At 46.2% G+C, this 18,733-nt stretch overlaps 1 protein-coding gene across 2 annotated transcripts in view; it reads left to right on the top strand.

The window, feature by feature from the left end:
* Positions 1 to 18,733, top strand: part of LOC135180974 (multidrug resistance-associated protein 1) — a 52,494-nt gene that overhangs the window by 20,413 nt on the left and 13,348 nt on the right. For both annotated transcript variants that reach the window (XM_064153875.1, XM_064153874.1), the window contains 14 exons: positions 1,536 to 1,597; positions 2,601 to 2,732; positions 3,690 to 3,917; positions 4,554 to 4,731; positions 5,430 to 5,591; positions 6,283 to 6,375; positions 7,656 to 7,859; positions 10,213 to 10,359; positions 10,670 to 10,757; positions 11,471 to 11,540; positions 12,416 to 12,542; positions 13,286 to 13,462; positions 14,455 to 14,622; positions 14,980 to 15,157. In XM_064153875.1, coding sequence (XP_064009945.1) covers positions 1,536 to 1,597; positions 2,601 to 2,732; positions 3,690 to 3,917; positions 4,554 to 4,731; positions 5,430 to 5,591; positions 6,283 to 6,375; positions 7,656 to 7,859; positions 10,213 to 10,359; positions 10,670 to 10,757; positions 11,471 to 11,540; positions 12,416 to 12,542; positions 13,286 to 13,462; positions 14,455 to 14,622; positions 14,980 to 15,157 — 2,014 coding nt within the window. The remainder of the gene's footprint in view (positions 1 to 1,535; positions 1,598 to 2,600; positions 2,733 to 3,689; positions 3,918 to 4,553; positions 4,732 to 5,429; positions 5,592 to 6,282; positions 6,376 to 7,655; positions 7,860 to 10,212; positions 10,360 to 10,669; positions 10,758 to 11,470; positions 11,541 to 12,415; positions 12,543 to 13,285; positions 13,463 to 14,454; positions 14,623 to 14,979; positions 15,158 to 18,733) is intronic.

Here is an 18,733-nt window from a genome sequence, read left to right as displayed (position 1 = left end):
AAAATTATGTTATGTGTTTGCTTAAACCAAACAACTGAAGCGATGTTTCAGAGCTGTGGCTGCTGGTGTGTACAGAAGGAAACAATGTTGTGTCTCTTCACTTGAGGTATGCTACAGAAGTCTGCATTTGTTACGACTTGTCTTCGTGCTCTCTGGCATGACTGGCAGTAGGACTAAAAGTTCTTTGTGTGGCAACTACTTGATTTTGCAAGAAATAGCATTATCCCAGCAGTAATCCAGTGCTTTCCACTTTTGCCTGAAGTCCAGATTTTGGTAGTACAAGATGTAGTGGACTGTTGTATTTAGAGTTTCCACCCAAAATTAGATTGAAAAAGTATGAAGGAAAACCGGGATGAGCTCTTGGTGTGAAGTCCAGAACCTTTTGAAACGTTGCTGAAGCTGAGAGGGTTCCTGTATTGGCTGAAGGGAAGTCTGTCTGGTGGCAGCATCAGGGCGGCTTGGAAGTGCTGGCCCCACCCACTCTTTTTTGTTTAAAAGCTGTGTCCAGTGATGGCCTTGGATTTGTTTGCAATCACTTTGGAAATGTGGAACCCTTATCCCTTTCCAAAAAAAGCATCTCTCATACCTGCTGTTAGAGCTCCCTACAAGGCTGCAGAGGAAGAGAGAATGCAGAAGTTTGTTTTGCTTGATTGCAACACACTTGAGAAGAGCTTGGCGTGCAAGCCAGGCTATGCAAACAGGAATTGGATTATGCAGATCTTGGAAATGCTTGGCTCCGTGTTGACTGCAGTACTCCTGTGGTGCTGGGGACTTCTGTAGACAGAAATGCCTCAGCTGCTCCAGTTATGGTTGGTGATAAAAGCCTAGTATGTTTGGTGCCACTGAAGTGACTGCTTCTAGCATTCTTTAGATGCTGTTCAGAGCATGAAAAAGGGCAGAGAAATCTGCACTGAAATTCTGCAGGTAAATCACCTTAAATGCCTTGGAAGTTATTGCAGCCTTCCTGTCTGCTGTTTCCATCCAACCACATTAGGAGATGCTGTTCCCCTGAAGCTTGCTGTGCTGATTGATGAGTAAGGTGCAGTGTTTCGGAGACGTTTTGGGATGCTTTGATGGTGTTTACAATTGATTTTTTAATTTGTGCATCCGGTTTGATGCACTCACAGCTCTTAACTGCTAGAACAGTGGAGCTGACTGCTTCACTTCTGGCCAGCTACCTGGCTCACATGTTGCTGTTTCTCCCTGGCAGCATGCTTTGCACTTGCTGCAGGCAGGCTGATCCTGGCGTCTGCAGAGACTGCCTGGCCTGCACCATCGGATGAATTTCCCTCACCTCTTTGTTGTGGTGTTGGTGTGGGGCACTCACTGCTAGTCGTGTGTCCCAGTGCTCTGGTCTGCTGGCAGCCTTGAGGCTGTGCTTTTGTTTCCTGAACCAGCTCTCAGCAGCACAAATGACAACTTTAGTAGTGTGGACAAAATCCTGTAAACAAAAGCATCTTTTCTGCCTGGCTTGCTGCTTCTGGCCCTGTATCACTCACTCTGTGTGTGGATTGATTTCTTTATCTCTCCTTTAGAACCCATGTCCAGAGTCCAGTGCTTCCTTCCTCTCCAGAATCACGTTCTGGTGGATCACTGGGTAAGATCAAGATAATGCATAAGCACCAGTTAAATTTTAGTATCCTGCCTTCAGAGTTTAATTAACGTGTAGTCATGTAGTAGTCATGTATTAATAATTTTTGGTGGTTGTGGCTGATTGCTTTAGTAGATAGATTAAATTGATTCCTCCCACCCCCCACCTGATTAACCTTTTTTACAGCCTGTGTAGGATCTTTATTATTTTAAATTTTGGCAATATGTATCTGGTGTGCTTCTGATAGAATAGAATATAAAAAAATATTTGGGACATAGTAGAAGGCAGCAATTATCCCTGATGCTTGGAAACCAAGGCATGAGAACCTGTTAGTGCTTTTTGCCCGAGAGAGTTTGTTGTTTTCATTAGCTTAGCTGTGGTTATGCTGATTTGATCACAACACATGTGCTTGTGACTTAAAACACAGAGCCATGTCAAGTTATCTTGGTCTGTAGTTGGCCAGAGTTCCAACAGAAAGCTAGATGAAAGGAACTGCTTTGTAAAATGAAAGGTTAGCCAAGATGCTGAAACTTGGTAGATGTGGTTATATTAAGTGCCTGGCCGATTTTCAAGTGAGATCACTTCGCCCTTTCTTTTCATTCCCCTGGCATTTGAATTGAGTGGCATAGTCTGAATCCTTAAATGTTGTGGTGTCCAATTCTCACAACAAAGACAGGAGGATGTCTACTTCTGCATCCAGACCTGTGCTGCTGCAAGTAGCAACTCGTGCATGCGTTTTGGGGAGGGCTGGTTTGGTTTTGGGTCTGGATATAAGCCATGTATGTATTTATACATACACACACACCTCTGTAGTGCTGAGTAGTGCTCCCAGTGCACTGGAACAGGCTCCCCAGAGAGGTTGTGGAGTCTCCTTCCCTGGAGACTTTCAAAGCCTGTCTGGATGTATTCCTCTATGATTGTGTGGTCCTGCTCTGGCATGAGGGTTGGACTCAAGGATCTCCTTGAGTCCCTTCCAACCCCTAGTATCCTGTGATTCTTTTCAACACAGGTTGATGATTCAGGGTTATCGGAGGCCATTGGAAGCCAAGGATTTGTGGTCACTAAATAAAGAGGACACATCAGAGGAGATAGTGCCAGGTTTGGCTAGAAACTGGGCAAAAGAGTGGGCAAAGACCAAGAGGTAAGTTCTGAAGCTTGTTATTCTGTCTCTGCTTAGAGGTGTTTCTCATTTGTTATCAAGCCTGCTTTTTTAAGGCTCAAATGGCAGCAACGTGTTTGCCCTCATGTGCATAAAGAACTGGAACCAAGCAGGGCACTGAGAGTCTGCTTGATGAAGAGCTCTGTCAGGTTTGCCCTGAGCCTGTCATGATCCAAAGCTGGTGATTGTTACTCTTCCCTGGGTAGGAAATATTTTCACACAGTCAAGCTTCAGTCCTGTAATTTAGGAGCCTGGGCTCCCTCTGTAGTTACTGCAAGCTGGGGAGGGCAGTTCAGAGTGTAGAAGTGAGCTGCTGATTTCTTTCCTTTGGCTATATAGGGAGCCTGGGCACCCAAGCCGGCTCATTGTAATTAGACCGCATGCCTGTAGTTTCTATCCCACTTGCATCATTCCTTCCTGCAGCAAGCAGAAGCACCTCTTCATTGAAGGGCAATGGTGTGCTTGCTTACTCAGTGTATTTTCACTTGCAGCTCAGAAGCATGGAGCTTGTCATAAGCCAAACACATGAAATGAATCTGCGCAGCCCTTGGAGGATGACTTGGCATAAATCTGACTGCATTCTTTTAGCTCTGGTGGTGTAGTGAGGCCTTGCTTTTGATGAAAGTGCAGCTTACTGGACTCTAGAAAAACAATGCTCTTTGTTCTTTAAGTTTAGCACAGGTTACAGCCCCGTTCCTTGTTCCTCAGGGTATGACTGTAGGAGAGGTCCAACAGGAATATTACCTATTCCTCCCAAGCCTGTTTCTGAAGGGCCAGTTTACTTAGCTAAGGTGGTGTGATTAAAGCAGTGTTTGACAGACAGAAAACTCAGTTAAACTCTGCAGAAGGGTAATGAACAGCTCCAACATCTCGTTGGTTCACTTTTCCAGTTGGCCTTATGTTGGAATCGAGGCCTATTTACCCCTGCTCTTGTTTCAGGCAACCGTTAAATATGTTGTACTCATCCAAAAAGCCGCCAAAGCCGAATGACTCAAACGACGATGTGACAGAAGAGGCTGAAGCTCTGATTATAAAGCCAGCTCAGAAGAGCTCCGAGGCATCTTTATTCAAGGTGTTATATAAGACCTTTGGGCCATATTTTCTGATGAGCTTCCTGTTTAAAGCTGCACATGATCTCTTGATGTTCGCAGGCCCAGAGATTCTGAAGTAAGACCTAGATACCTCATGGCTGTGCTAAAAGTATGCAGAGAGAATTGAGAAACACGCTGGTATGTTACTGCTTTGCCTGCAGCTGTGGGCAAGAGTTGTCAGGCAGCTGAGAGACTGTGGCCACAGGTTATTTTGCTCCCTTGATTTTCAGGTTATCACATGATGCATTAAGCAGATGACCTTTTGTGTTACTTTCCCACACTAGATGTGAACACAAAAAGTATCTGTACAGTTAATTTAAATCTCACCTGTAATGATAGTGGGACTGCAAGTCACAGTATATGAAGCAGCAAAGAGCTAAGGGGGTAGGAGTTTTGTTGCTTTAAGGTGAGAAGTGCAACAACTGTGAGCAGTTGTATTTTAGCTGGAGGAAGTGTGAGGTCTGTGAGCTCTGGGGCAACGCTGCATGTGCAAGGTATGCGGTGCTTGCTGTTTGAAGGAAGCACGTTGTTGGGCTAGAGTCGTATGTGTTAGTGTAAAATCACCTCCAGTTTCTGAGAAGCTTGCTTGTGTTTTATCTGTTTGGTACTCTGGGTGCTGGCGTGACCCTTAGAATGTTTGGAAGAATGAAAGTTGTAACCTTAGCACTTCGGTTGCGTTGCATGTCTCAGGAGCTCATAACTCTCTCCACAGACTGCTCATCAACTTTGTAAATGACAAAGCTGCCCCAAACTGGCAAGGCTACTTCTACACAGTGCTGCTGTTTGTTAGTGCCTGTCTTCAGACCCTGATTCTGCACCAGTATTTCCATATCTGCTTTGTAACTGGAATGAGGCTCAAAACAGCTATCGTGGGGGTGATTTACCGAAAGGTAGGCATTTCTTCTAGGTACACAGTACCTGCCAGGGGCTGCCAAAGCATCCGCTAAGTGTGAGTCCTTACGGTAGCTGGACTCTGGTAGGCTGATTTCTAACCCTTAATTGAGATCAGAGAGTATCTGATACAAAAATAAAAGCCTTCTAGATAGAGCAGTTTTCTGTCTTACTGGTTAAAGTTCAGGCACTTTCTTTCTGCTGCCAATCAAGGAACATTGCCTCATTTAATCTGTGGGGGGGGAAACTGCCTCACTTCTTGCAGAAATTGATGCTTCTGCATTTACACCTTCATGTGGGACTTGGCAACGTTGCCACCTCATTGTGAAATAAGCTGGAACATTTTGGAAAGCTGTGGACTGATGGCTCTGTGTGAGGAAGAATGTGTGACACAAAGTGAAAATTGCACACTGAGAAACCCAAAGCAAGCAAACAATAACTCCCAAGCAATAAAGCCACCAGCCCACCGTAATCCCAAAGATTGCTGCTTGTATTCAGATCTCTTAGCTTCTTGCTGCAAGCTGCACAACTTGTGTTTTGTGAGATGAACAGGCTGGAGAGAATATGAGACAGAAGGGTTGCTTGTGGTTCTGAAGGTGAAGCTCTGCAAAGCAGTTGAACTCTGTGGTGAAAATGGAAATGAGTAAGTCTGTCTTTGTGGTGCCTTAGTTGGTTTTTATTTTGTATCTGCACCTAGGCACTTGTTATCACAAATTCTGCTAGAAAGACTTCTACTGTGGGAGAAATTGTGAATCTAATGTCTGTGGATGCTCAGAGATTCATGGACTTGGCTACCTATATAAACATGATTTGGTCTGCACCTCTCCAGGTGATCTTGGCACTGTACTTGTTGTGGCAGGTCAGTATTGCGTCTCGTTTCGTGTGCTCGCAGCTGCAGGCAGCTGATGTTCAGACCACTGGAGGGTTTAACACTATTCTGTGGGAAGAATGCTGTTTGCTTAGAAGCCAAGTAGAGCACGTCTGGTCCAGAATTTGCATCTCTCAGCATATATGGGGAGGATGCAGGTGGCAGCTACTATCTTTTAGGGGACTCTAGGATCTATAGTATCTCACTAGTCACTTGGTTTAAAGAAAAGTGGTCTTGGTTCTGCACTCTGGGAGTCACCATGTGAGGTGTTTGCTTTTCGTAGTCCAGGGAGTCACCATGCTGACTCTTCCTGGTCCTGTCAGTCAGAAATGTAATGAAGTCCCCATGGAGCTGGTCACTGCTTGCCTGAGTCTGTATTTCAGAACAGGCAATCCAGCACAAGCTGGAAAACTTGGAATGGTCTCTCTATGCATGCACAGACAGACAGGTGTATAGGGATCTGGATCTCTCCCTGGGGGGTAGAGATGTAAGCTTCTTTCAAATCACTAAATGTCATCCAAGCCCCTACTTGATTCTCCTGTTCTCCACCCAGCTGTTCTTGAAAAGGGAAGAAGAGGTTGGAAAGCTGTTTCAGAATGCATTTCTGTGGCATGTGCAGTGATTTTACTCAAGACTTTGTAAAATGAGTTGAAATAAATGTCTACCATTACTTGCATTTCAGAATTTAGGTCCTCCAGTGCTGGCAGGTGTGGCTGTCATGGTCCTTCTGGTTCCAATAAATGCTGTCATGGCAATGAAGACAAAAACCTATCAGGTGCGTGCAACAGAGTGTTCAAGAAATATGTTCTGTTCTTTGACTCATTCCTGAGGTTTGTCCTTTTAATTATTTTCCCCTCCCTCTAGTTATTCCTGAAAGGGAAGAGAAAGAAAGTTCAGGTGTTGAGCATGCAGGATGAGCAAGTGGGGGCATGTCGGTGCATGGTCTGACAGTTGTTCAGTAGCTCAGGCAGCAGGTCAGCTCCACCAAGTGCCCCATCACTGGACTGGAATTAGTTTAATTTTTAACTTGCTGCCTAGGAACTGAAATGCAGGGTAAGCTCCTGTCTGCTTAATGAGCCTTGGTGTGTGAAATACACTTCCAGTGCTGGGGGTGGGAAGGTGGGTTTATACTTTGGAGGGTTTCATCTTCTTTGGGAGGGATGAGAAGGGAGAAGAGTTAGTTGTTGGCTGTTCTTGATCACTAGTCAGTTTTATTTGACTTTCCTAAAGAGAATGCACGTGGGTAAATGTAGACTCAAACTCTCATGTTTTCTGTTGCAACAACTGCTTCCAGCAGCCTCTTGATGTACTTTCTGGTGCAGGCTTCAGTAGGAACTGAACTTGCCAAATGTCAGAGGAGACTGATTTTATCTAAATGAAGCCTTTGAGCTTAAAATGTTTGTCAAAATCTACTGTGGCATTTGGTTCCCAGGTGGGAGAAGCACAGGTATTGACCTTGTCACAACAACACTGCCCTGGGGAACAGCTGTCAGGGAGAGCTGCAGCAGTGCAACTCTGCTGGCTCTGCTTAGTGCTGAGTCACAACATCACTTCAGCCTTCCACTGCCCTCCTTGATAGACTTCAGACAAACCTCTAAGGAGTGGACATCTTCTTATGGCTGAGTGAAAGGCTTTTTGCCTTAATGCACTATCAGAAAGCCATTGATAGTGCTGGAAATGAGGCAAAATCAAGTCTGGTCTAAGGCTAGAAGCAAACTACACTTCCCTGAAGCTTGGTTACAGTGGCTAAGTTTCTTAGTGTGTGTTGTAAGGGGCCTGAGCCTCGGGTTCCCTGATGCAGGGCGAATCACCCTAGACCAGTGCCGTATTTGCTTTGCTCTTGGTTGAGATTTTCAGTTGCATGAAGCATTGTTTTAATTGGTTCAAAGCATCTTGGCAGTTCTGTGTATTTGTTTGTTCAGAGGGCATCTCAGATTTCCGGCTTGGGAAGCTAGGAAGCTTTTGATGACTATGAGGCAAAATATGAAGCTCAGAGCTTTGTGGCTCTGCCAATTGTTGTGCTCTGCTAATTACTTTCTGCAATGTTGTTTTTAGGTGGTTCAAATGAAGAGCAAAGACAACAGAATTAAGCTGATGAATGAAATTCTCAATGGTATTAAAGTTCTGAAACTTTATGCTTGGGAATTAGCCTTCAGAGAGAAGATATTAGAGATCCGACAGAAAGAACTCAAAGTCCTAAAAAAATCTGCTTACCTTGCTGCAATGGCAACCTTCACCTGGGTTTGTGCTCCTTTTTTGGTAAGTAAAGCAGAGGTTGTAAAAGTATTTTCTCCTTTTTGTGGATCCTGCTTTGCTCAAGAGCTTATTTTGGCTTTGTTCTCGTGATGAGTGGAAGTGTCAGAATGCCCTCTGCAGTGGTAGGAAATTGACTGCTGTTGTCTTACTTGTGTATGAAGAGGCACTGCTGTTTTCTCTGAAGCTGAGCAGTGTCCATGTTGAATGTATTTGACAAGTGACTGAAGCATTTAAAAGTGAAGCCCTCCTCTGCAGCCCCTCTGTTTTCAGTACTGTACCTGGGGATGTCTAAGAGTAAGTGTACCCTCAGATTTAGAAGAGGTTACTAATGCAGACAGTACCCTCCGGGTGTTAGCTGTGGTGGACAGAGTAGGACTTGCCACATTTCAGCATCTTTCTGAGAGTAGCAGGTCTTTAGGTAAGAGCCCTTGGTCCAGTGGCACACAGGGCACCAGGAGTGCCTCTTGCCTGGGTTCTCCCAGCATCTGTTTAAGAACAAGTTGAAGAGGTAAAGCTGTTGTGTGCCTTGGAATTGCTTCAAATGCTTCCTTTAAGGAAAAGGATTCTTGATCTTCTCAACATCCCAACTGTGTGTGAGGCTGTGAACGCTGCCACTAACCGAGGGGAGAAGGGTGAGATTGTGTCACAGTTGCCTCAGACCCTGTTCACAGAGACTGCTGCTCTTGTCTGCAGGAGCAAACAAAAGGCATGACTACATTAGGATAAAATATGCAGTGCTCCAGCTGGAGGTGGTTAAGTGTACTTTCCAGGCACAGATTCTTTCCTGGCACGCAGCTGTAGTGTTTACATTGTTCAGGGCGTGATGGAAGGCAGAAGCAGTGCCCCGGTAGGAGACATCAGCTGCGCTCTCCGGTGCATGCTCTTCTGAAAGAAGTCTGAGGGGGTTTTAATATAAAGACATCGTTAAATGAAGTTTCTAAATAAAGCTCTGCAGGTGGACTCTCAAATACTGTTCTGTGACGTGTGAGAAGAGAAGCTGGCCCGGCGGGCAGCTCTGTCAGCACGTGTTGTGTGGCGGTGGTCGTCCTGCACCCTGAGAGTTTGCCCTGGCACCGAGCTGCTGCAGCCCAAAGTGCAGGGATGCTGCTAGCTTCCTGTTGCTTGGCCTTGGGGTTTTCACGTGTGCTCTTTTGAACTCAGCATTAAAGAATTCTTGCACCTTGCTTGCTTGAAAGCACTTTCAACATGCAGACCTCTTTATTTCCTCTGCTCCTTCTGTTTCCATGGCCAGATCTCTTTAAAACATTGTCTTTTTGCAGTCCCTCCCCTGCTGCTCTGTGTGCTGATAAGTCTGTATTTGGGCTAATGGTGGGTGACACAAGAGCACAGCCATGCTGCTTTTGAGGTTATTCTTTGGACCATGTCTTGTTTTTGGTCTGTTTGGGAGGCCTTTCTGCCTGGGCTGTGGTTGTCCAAACCAAGGATTGTACAAACAAGCTACTGTAACAGGCAGAGATGAGCCAGCGCTGTCCCAAGAGCAACACTTGTCACAGCAGTCAGGCTTCTAACAGCAACAGTCCTGTCTGCAGTATGCTTGGGCCAACATTGTTGCTTCAGCATTCAAGCTAATGGTGGTGACTCTTGTGGGAAAGGGAATGCCAAAGGTTAGCCTACCTTGATTTCTTGTTCTGAGAGGCAGTCTGTGGGGTGAAATTTGCTGGATCTTGTGATAGAGTGCAATAGGATTGTTGCTGCCATGGAAGAAAACACTCTGAGGGTGAACATCTGGTTCTACTTAGTTGAATTTAATATAATCACTTAAAAAAACGTGAGCAAGTCCGTGGATTTTTTCAGCTGATTGTTCTATGTGATGACTGCCTATAGCAATGGCTCACTGTCCTTGATTGGCCTTCATCCTAAGCTTTTCTCTTGGGCTTTGCTTAGGTTTCTTGGGAAGCAATCTGGCCATGACAAGGTGGGCTCTGCCTGGCAATCAGGGGTTCTGGTAGACTCTAGAGAGTATAAAACTGGTTAGCATTGAGATGTTCCTAACGATGTATGCTACTGACCCAGTGTCTGTTATTGTGGGGCCTGCCTTAAAGCTGAGAGAGAGCTGCGGAGAGACTCTGCAGTGTGACTGCAGGTGGTCTGGGACATTGGTGGTTTCAGCCTTGCTACATGAGGAGAGGGAGCACTTGACATTTTTCTAAGAGGAGCCACAACAGTGGATTTAAATGAAAGGTTAATGTTGTGTAAAGTGAAAGGAGCAAGGAAGTTACCAGAACATTGCTCTCTGAGATATAGCCCTCTGATTGCAGCTGTCACTGTGTGACTCCTGAGATTGTTGCTTTAAAAACCGTGATGCTAACTTAGCAACTCTTCCACTTTGTTTCAGGTTGCCTTGTCCACATTTTCTGTCTATGTGATGATAGATGAGAAGAATATCTTGGATGCTCAGAAGGCATTTGTTTCCCTGGCCTTGTTCAACATCCTCAGGTTTCCACTGAACATGCTGCCTATGGTTATCAGCAACATCGTAGAAGTAAGGCTGCAGTCACTAACAGGTGTTTCTGTGCAGAAGGAGCCACGGGGTGGAAAGATTACATTGCTGTACTTAGAGGATGTCCACCTCAGAAAGAGAGCCTCTTTCCTCTGTGTAAAGTGTTGTGCAAGCAAAATTATCAATCCCAGTTATTGTGGTGGTGTTCCTGATATCCTTGTGGTTTGGCAAGGGTGAATTAAGAGTTCAGGGAGAGTAGAGCACATAATAGTGGTACGTGTGAGGTTGGGAACAGTGAGCTTTTGCATGTCCTGAGCAGTGTCAGATCATTTTGCATCCCTTTCTCATGCAGGCCAGTGTCTCCTTGAAGCGCCTTAGGGTGTTCCTGTCCCATGAAGAGTTAGATCCAGACAGCGTAATCAGAAGTCCCATCGCAGAGGGTGAGTTTCCTTTCCTGTTGAACATCAGTGTGTTCAGATTTGATTTGGCTTTGCAGTGTTTCTGTTGTGTTCTGTAACATTGACTGCATCTGGTTGATTTCACTGGGAGGCTATGACTGGGCAGCAGAGAAGGACTTTTGTGTGTACCGTGAAAGCTACTTGGTTGGTACCAGCTTCTCAGGCAATTCCTTTCCTTTTCCCAGCTCCTTTCCCCAAACCATGGTATGATTACACTCAGACACAATGGGCACTTGGAAAATGTCTTGTTAGACTGGATTAAGTGTAGCCATTTGTAGGCAGTTAACAGGCTGCTAACAATGCTGTGCCAAAGCCCAGCCTTTGGAACAGTCAGGTAACACTGCAGCACTCTAGAAGGAGAAAGGAGAAGGCCCAGCTGACTTCTTGCACTGGCTTTGCTGTGCTCCAGTGGAGTTGCTGGTTAAAGAGGATGCAGCTAAGTCAGGATCTTTGCATCACTGACCTCTGCCTCCTGGATACTGAAAAAATGCAACCTCAGAACCTCTGTTGTGTTGGTAGGTTTAGTAACAGCAGAACACCAGCTTTTTGAAAGCAGTGGGTGGTTGTTCTGCTGGAAAAACAGCTTTGTACTTCTGGCTCGGTGTGCTCATATGGACTTCTCTGGCATGACCCAGAGCATGCAACTTCTCTGCTTTCATGGGTGCTTTTATAAAGATGAGTTTTCTGTTTGTCAGGTGAAGGATGCATTATTGTAAAGAATGCGACGTTTAGCTGGGCCAAAACTGATCCTCCTTCGCTGAAGAGGTAAGAATCAGCACCCTTCTTTCTGCTGCGTAACCTTTCTGCATCATCAGCACCTGCATTCTAAAAATCTGTGTTCAGAAGAATTAGTTACCTTGAAGAAGTAGGAGAACAAATAATATTGCTCTGTCTGCGATTATTTTTAAAGCAGGGGCTTTAGGAAGGAGCTAGAGGAATTCACAAAGTATGTTTTTTATATGGAATCATGAAGGGGAGTAGCAAGAGGAGTAAGGGGCTGAGAGAAAGCTGGGAGACCTTTTCAGCTCTTGCTGCGTGCTGCAGATGGGATGAGCTCCATCTAGAGGTGCAGCCAAGTTAGCCCCTTGGACTTATCCCATGTCTGTCATGCTGCACTGTGTCCTCAGGTTCTTCCTTTGAAAGGTCTTGCTGAACCGCAGCCGTCCTCGATTACTGTGCTGGAGAAAGCCAGCGAAGAGCACGATAGACGAGCACAGTAACTGAGGTGGTGCAGCTGCAAGCTGAGTCTTCTCTGTGCCTTGTGCCCTTCTCTAATGTTAGCTGCTCGGTCTTGGGCCTCACATGTTCTTAAGGACAAGGATGCTGTTTGGGAGGCATCCATTGGTATTTGTATTCACAGAACCTGTGAGAGAAGTGCGGCCCAGGTTGTGGTATAGTTGTTTTTATTTTCATTTCTCTTCCCCTTTTGACTAAAGACACGTTAAGGAGCTGTGTCCTGAGCAGGAGAAGAGCTCGGTGCTTTCTGAAGGAGGGGTTTGCATCTTCAAACAGATAAAAGCTTTTATGCTGTGTTAGCATTTGCAGCAGGCGTCCACATTGCACCTGGCTTTGTTAGCTGTTCAATAGACTGTTTGACTACTGGGATGTACCAGCAAGCAATTCTGTATGCTTTATTTCAGCATTAATTTCACTGTTCCTGAAGGCTCCTTGGTGGCTGTTGTTGGTCAGGTTGGCTGTGGGAAGTCTTCATTGCTGTCTGCCTTACTGGGGGAGATGGACAAAAGGGAAGGCTATGTGGTTGTCAAGGTATGACGTCTGAAGAATTGTTCCTCTGTTTGTGGGTAGATTTCCAAGTGAAAACTAACCTGAAAGTAAGCAAGCAGTAGTCCTTGTTTTGAGTTTTGCTGTTGCAGTAGTGCACAGAAAGAATTATTTTAAGAGCAAAACAGCAGTGTTGCATTTCAAAGTGCATTTGTGGTCACCTCCGAGATTGTTCTGGAAAAATGAAGTAGGTGAGATCTGAATCACTGATTATTTGTGCCAAGGCAGAGCTTCACATCTTCAAAGCAGAATAGTTTGCAGCAGCTCAATCTCTTCCTTTGAAGTGACTTTTATATAAGAAATGGTTCCCCTACCTTCTGCAGGAATCTGTTGGCAGAGCTGCGTTTGCTACGCGCTTGTGTTCCAGATTCGGTTGTTTTATGCAGAACGTACATTACAGCCAGACGAGAGAACTAATGGCTCCTGGCATCCAGTTAATTGTGTAGGCATTCTCTAAGCAAATGTTTCCTCCAAGCTGATGTTAGACAGCTTTATTTTCTTTGAAGTCTTTAATTTTCCACCAGCATGTTTTGTTGCATTCGCTGTAGAGAGGATTATCAAAACAGCAGCTTGGAGGAGGCAGGAGCTCAAGAACCACTTTGTGCAGTGCCGAGATGACCGTAGGCTGGCACTGAGGTGATAAGCACTGCCTGCCCTGCAGAGCCTGCTGTGCTTCCACTGTGTGCAGACTTGAAAGTACTGAACAAGGAACTTTATTTTCCTTGCAGGGCTTGGTAGCCTATGTTCCTCAGCAAGCCTGGGTCCAGAATGCCACCCTGGAAGAGAACATTATCTTTGGAAGGGAGATGAATGAGAGACGATACAAGCGTGTGATTGAGGCTTGTGCACTGCTGCCTGATATAGAGATTCTTCCTTCTGGAGACAAAACAGAGATAGGAGAGAAGGTATTTAAGTGGCCATTCTGCCACAGCAGTGCTGCTTCATGTACTTCAGCCATATGACTTCTCTTACAGTAAATCTTAAAGTTGTGTTAAAGCATTTGTAGTGGAAAGCCTCTAGCATTAGAGGCAGATCTGAACAGTGTGGTTTCCTTGTCCTTAAGCCTCTGACAGGAGGGAACCTCTCCTCCATTACAAATGCACGACCACCTTGCAACAGCAATTTTTTCATTCTCTCTTAAGTTGCCATAGGCATAGAGTATAAAAATGTGTAGAAACGGGAAGAGAAGAAGCTTCTGAACATTTCAGCTTCATTTGAAACAAGCAAACACACTACCCAGTCCCCCAGACTTCCCCCAGAGTGCCCCTTGCTTGCAAAATTGTTTGTGCTGTGCGATTTAGGAGCTTGCACAGATGTTGTGGTGCTCTGCTATGGGAGCAAGAGCAGGTGCACTCTGGCCAGCAGACTGCTTGGTGTTCTGCTAAGCTGGTGTTGCCCAGAAGACAGGGGTGTGTAGGAATAAGTGCTTTGCCTGCAGGCCAGTTACAGGTGGGCTGTAGCTGCTGCCTGGCACCTCCAGATTCAGCAAAGGGCACAGCTTTGTCTTCCTTCTGTGTCAGCAGGCCAACCACGTTGTAGCATGACAGCTGGGTTGGTTTGAATGAACTCAGAGGCAGCAGGAGTACAGCTGAGGAGAAAGGTGGCTTCTGACTGTCCAGAGCTGGGTGGGGGCTGTTTTGGGTTAATTCCTTTCTAAGGCCAGCAAACACTTTTCACTGACAGCAAGAGCTTACTGTAGGTGCCTCCTTCCCAGAGGATTTTGGCTGTGCTTCCTTATGCTCCTGTGGTAGCGCGATCATTTGTGATGGAGGTCCATTTCCTACAACGCTGTGGTTTCTCTGGTGTGTGTAAGCCACGTGTGACTTGTGTCCTTCACAGGCTGAAGCCAGAGTCTCTGCCACTGTAAATCAAGATGCTTGTTTTCTTGTCTCCCCAGGGGGTGAATTTGTCTGGAGGCCAGAAGCAGCGAGTCAGCCTTGCCCGGGCAGTTTACTGCAACGCAGACGTCTATCTGTTTGATGATCCTCTGTCAGCTGTTGATGCACATGTTGGGAAACACATCTTTGAAAAAGTTATTGGACCAAGGGGAATCCTGAAAAATAAAGTATGTCACTGGAAATAGTTGTCTAGAGAGTGAACTCTTCCCTTGCTGGGCTCAGATGATTCCAAGTTCATCAGGTTGCCTATTTAGGCTTTTGTTTCAGACATCTGAGAGTGAAAGGATCCTTTTGAGACTTAGAAATCTTCTATGCACCACTGAGTTCTTCTGCTGAAGTGTGCTCAGGTTTATGTAATTTAGAATTCTTTAATGGACAGAATCAAGGCAAGGACACTACTTTTCCTTAAAAGTCTTGCGTGCCTGTCTGTAGTTACTGGAGAGCCTGAGCAAGAGCAGCAGCTGAGCCTTTGTATTACTCACTTCAGATGTTAGAACCTTTAACCTTTGTGTTTTGCTATTCAGACACGGGTTTTGGTGACTCATGCCATCAACTATCTCCCTCAAACGGATACAATTCTGGTCATGTCTGACGGAGAAATCTCTGAGATGGGCTCCTACCAGCAGCTGCTGCAGCAAGATGGGGCTTTTGCTGAGTTTCTCCGCACGTATGCGAACGCTGAGCAAAGCACAGAGAGCGGTGGTAAGCATGCAAAGAAATCCTCTTGGGATAAGCTGATGTGTGGCATGCTAAGGTAAAATACTAGTAGGAGAGGGAAGGTGAAGAATAGACTGGTTTTTGGGAGGCTCCTCCTGGTAGAGGCATTAAGGATTGTGTGATGAAGTGCAAAATTCAGCTGGTTGCGAGCTCGAGCAGAGGCCAGCCGGGGTGTTTGCACCCTGCCTGTGCCACTTAGGGTGCAGTGACTTTGTGCAGAGAAGTCCTCTGGGGACTGGGGGAGGAAGCAGCAGCTCCTTTTCTGTGTGATGTGCCTGACTTCCTTCTGCTTTACAAAGCAGCTGCAGAGCTGCACTGATACAGGAAAGTGCTTCAGATGCTTTTATTTTCACCTCTGCAGGTGGTTGCAGTACTGAATTTTGATAAAGGAGGCTTTTGAGAAGTCTCTTGCCTCCAACCTGTATTGTTCAGTGCCTTGCTTGTGATTTTCTTACACCACTCCCTATGCTCATGCTGAAGAGGACTGCATGCACTGGACTTAAAATACTGGTGTGTGCTCTAGGGCTGTCTGGTAGCAACGGTTCTGCAGGCTCTACACAACCAGGATGGGTCTGAGGCCATTTTCCTCCTCATCGTCCACTTGGAAAAGCCTTGATTCCCATCTGTTCCCTAGAGGAAAAGCAGACACAACTTTTTAGTCTACTCCTCAGGTGCCAGTTACAGCTGAAAAGGAAATGGTGCCACATTTAGCTACGGCATAAAAGCTGCTGGTGGCTCTGGCCAGGGGTTGCTCTTGGTATTCCCTTGTGTGAGGGCTGTGATGATCTGTCTTGTTCTCTGAAGCAGCCGTCTGCTAACACAGGCTGTCCACGGAGGCTGTGAACCAGCAGTGTTTGGTTCCAGGGTGGGCAGGGTGGCATTTTCTCCTACCTCTTATTCAGGGATTTGGCTGTGACATGGAGCTGAGCTCGAGGTCAGCATGCCCTGCTGTGGGCTGGCTCTCCTGGAAAGGGCTCTTGGACGTGTCTCTGTTGAGACTCTGCAGACTGGGCTGCTGGTTTGGGTGGATATTATAAACAGCAAGGGCTGCATGAGTGGGGTGTCCCACTGAAAAAAAACTGCACAGAGATTTTCTGGCAGCAGAATCAGGCTAGTTCCTCTGTCATCCCTTGGGGTGCTCCTGAGGGTGCTTTGCAGCAAATCTGACTGTGCCCAGCCTTCAGTGTAGGAGACTTCTGGAGTCAAATGAACTTTTTCTGCCCTGCCATAGGAAGTTAACAAGTTGACTTGAACTAAGATTTGCCTCCTTTAATAGCCTTGTTGTAGCCTTTGCATCCTCTCCTTTCCAAGTGCAGGCTTGCTTTGGAGTCCCTTCGGTTGTTACTGTTCCATTTGAACACTGAATCATCCTTTGGAAAGGGAGCCAGTGCTTTAACTTCTGCCATGCTGCTCTGCAGCTGTCTGGTGACTGCATGCCCTTGCTGCCAGGGAGAGGGTTGCTTTATCACAGGGTTGGTCTGTTTGCAGCTAATTTGTTTCTCAGTTTGGGTCCAGTGATCTTCTGCCAAGAAAAAACAAAAACTCAGAAGTGTGGCGTTATTTGTTTGACTCACAGGGATAACATCAATACTGGTCAGATGTGTCACTAACTGGTCACTAAGTGCTATTAAAAATCACGGGTTCTTGGCTAAAGATGGAGTGATCTGTGATGGGGGTCAGCCTGAGCTAGCTGGAGGAGATCTCCACACCCCCTTGAAAAGGGAGGCTGTGTGTTGGCAGCCTGACCACAGTTCAGCTGGAACAAAGTAGGCAAGTGGGGATTGGTGCTTTCTGGCTGGAACACAGCCTGATTCTGCAAAGGCAGAAAAGCCTTTCCTCGTACCCAGCCTCTGGGGTTTGGCGCTGCATCTGCTCCTCACTGCCTCCCAGCCCTTCTCTCCCACTGGGAGTCCTGAGGGTTACATGCTGTCAGCGTGCTGTAGCTGCTGCCTTTCTCATCCCCAGCTTGAAAGGCAAGAGTTTAACATTGAGATGTGTAGGCTCTTTTCCAAATGTTGTTGTGGGGTCTGAAGCTGAGTGGTGATGCAGGAAGCACCTGTCTAGGCCAGGAAATAACCTGACTCTCTCTTAAAGTCACTTTGCTGGTAGCAAAATTCAACTCCTCCTCTCTCTCCTGAAGCAGGAGCTATTTGCAGCCTCTCCCCTAAACGGCTGTTTGGGTGCCAGGATAGTTGTATGAGTGGAGTATCTCACTATTTCTTACTGACCTGTCTATGTAGGGTAATGACTGGGGACTGCAGAGGAGGTGGAACTAAGCAAACCTGTGCTGCTGCAGCTTTCCATCTCTCATTGCACTTACATGACTAAAGCAAGGTAGAATAGCAAAGCTGTGGGAGGAGAGGAGCAGCCATGCGAACAGAAGCTGCCACGCTGGAAACGCGATGCTTTGTGGCTTTAAGATTCTTGGTTAAGGTCTCATAACCACCACTGGAGAAAATCCATATGGTAGTTGCCTGTAGAGTGAGGTTTTCCTGTCATCAAGACAAGGTCGCTGAAGAGGAGTTTTTCTTAATGTCTCTCATTAATGCATATCTTGAAACAAAGGAAGTTTCTTGATTGTTCTCTTGTAGCCATTCGATTTGAGTAGTTTTTTCATCCTCAAGTTGTCATTGTTTGCCCGAGTGTGAGGCTTGGGGTTAAAAAGAGGTCCATTGCAGTGGATTGGGCATTTGTGGCTCCGTGGCTTAGGCTGTGTGTTTGTGTTTGTAAATACTGAGAATAGTGGAGTGTGTTCTGGAAAAAGTCATTTCCATGTGCTTCTAGACTCAGAGTCTTCTTCAGTAGGAACCATCCAGCTTCTGGAAACAGGTAACTGCTTTTTGGCCACGTGGCTTTGCATCAGTGATTGTGTTGGAGTAACACCACTTGCTGTAGCTCACTTACCAGAGCCTGAATCCTTATTAGAAGAGCTCTTCCTGCCACAGGAGGTGTCTGCTTGGTTTGCATGCAGCTTGTTAGTGTGGTGCCCTGTGGGTTAACTCATTGGCAGCAGTTCCTCATCTAAAACACTTCCATGAGGAAGCTTTACATAAACTTTAAAGATGCACTCTGGACTTCATAGAATCAAACGTGTTGGAAGAGAGCTCCAAGCTCATCCAGTCCAACCTGGCACCCAGCCCTGTCCAGTCAACCAGACCATGGCACTAAGTGCCCCATCCAGGCTTTGCTTCAACACCTCCAGGGACGGTGACTCCACCACCTCCCTGGGCAGCCCATTCCAATGCCAATCACTCTCTCTGCCAACAACTTCCTCCTAACATCCAGCTTATACATCCCACAGCACAACTTCAGGCTGCCCCGCTTTGTTCTGTTGCTGGTTGCGTGGGAGAGTGAGTGTACTAAGAGTTGTTGTCCAGGACTGAGCCCCAAAGGTGCTTCCTCTCAGAAGTGTGTTCAGTGTTTCAGAACTTTTCCCTTTTGTCATTTTTGGATGTAGTGCTCAGAGAGCCCTGACTAGCAAGCTGTGCTGTAGGTGCAGACACCAGATTTACTGTGTCAGTCTGGATCAATCTTTTGCTCTCAATAGGTAAAGGCTGTGTA

This window comes from Pogoniulus pusillus, chromosome 13 (genome assembly GCF_015220805.1).
Source record: "Pogoniulus pusillus isolate bPogPus1 chromosome 13, bPogPus1.pri, whole genome shotgun sequence".
In the NCBI taxonomy this organism is placed as follows: Eukaryota; Metazoa; Chordata; class Aves; order Piciformes; family Lybiidae; genus Pogoniulus; species Pogoniulus pusillus.
This window is presented reverse-complemented; position numbering and strand designations above follow the sequence as displayed.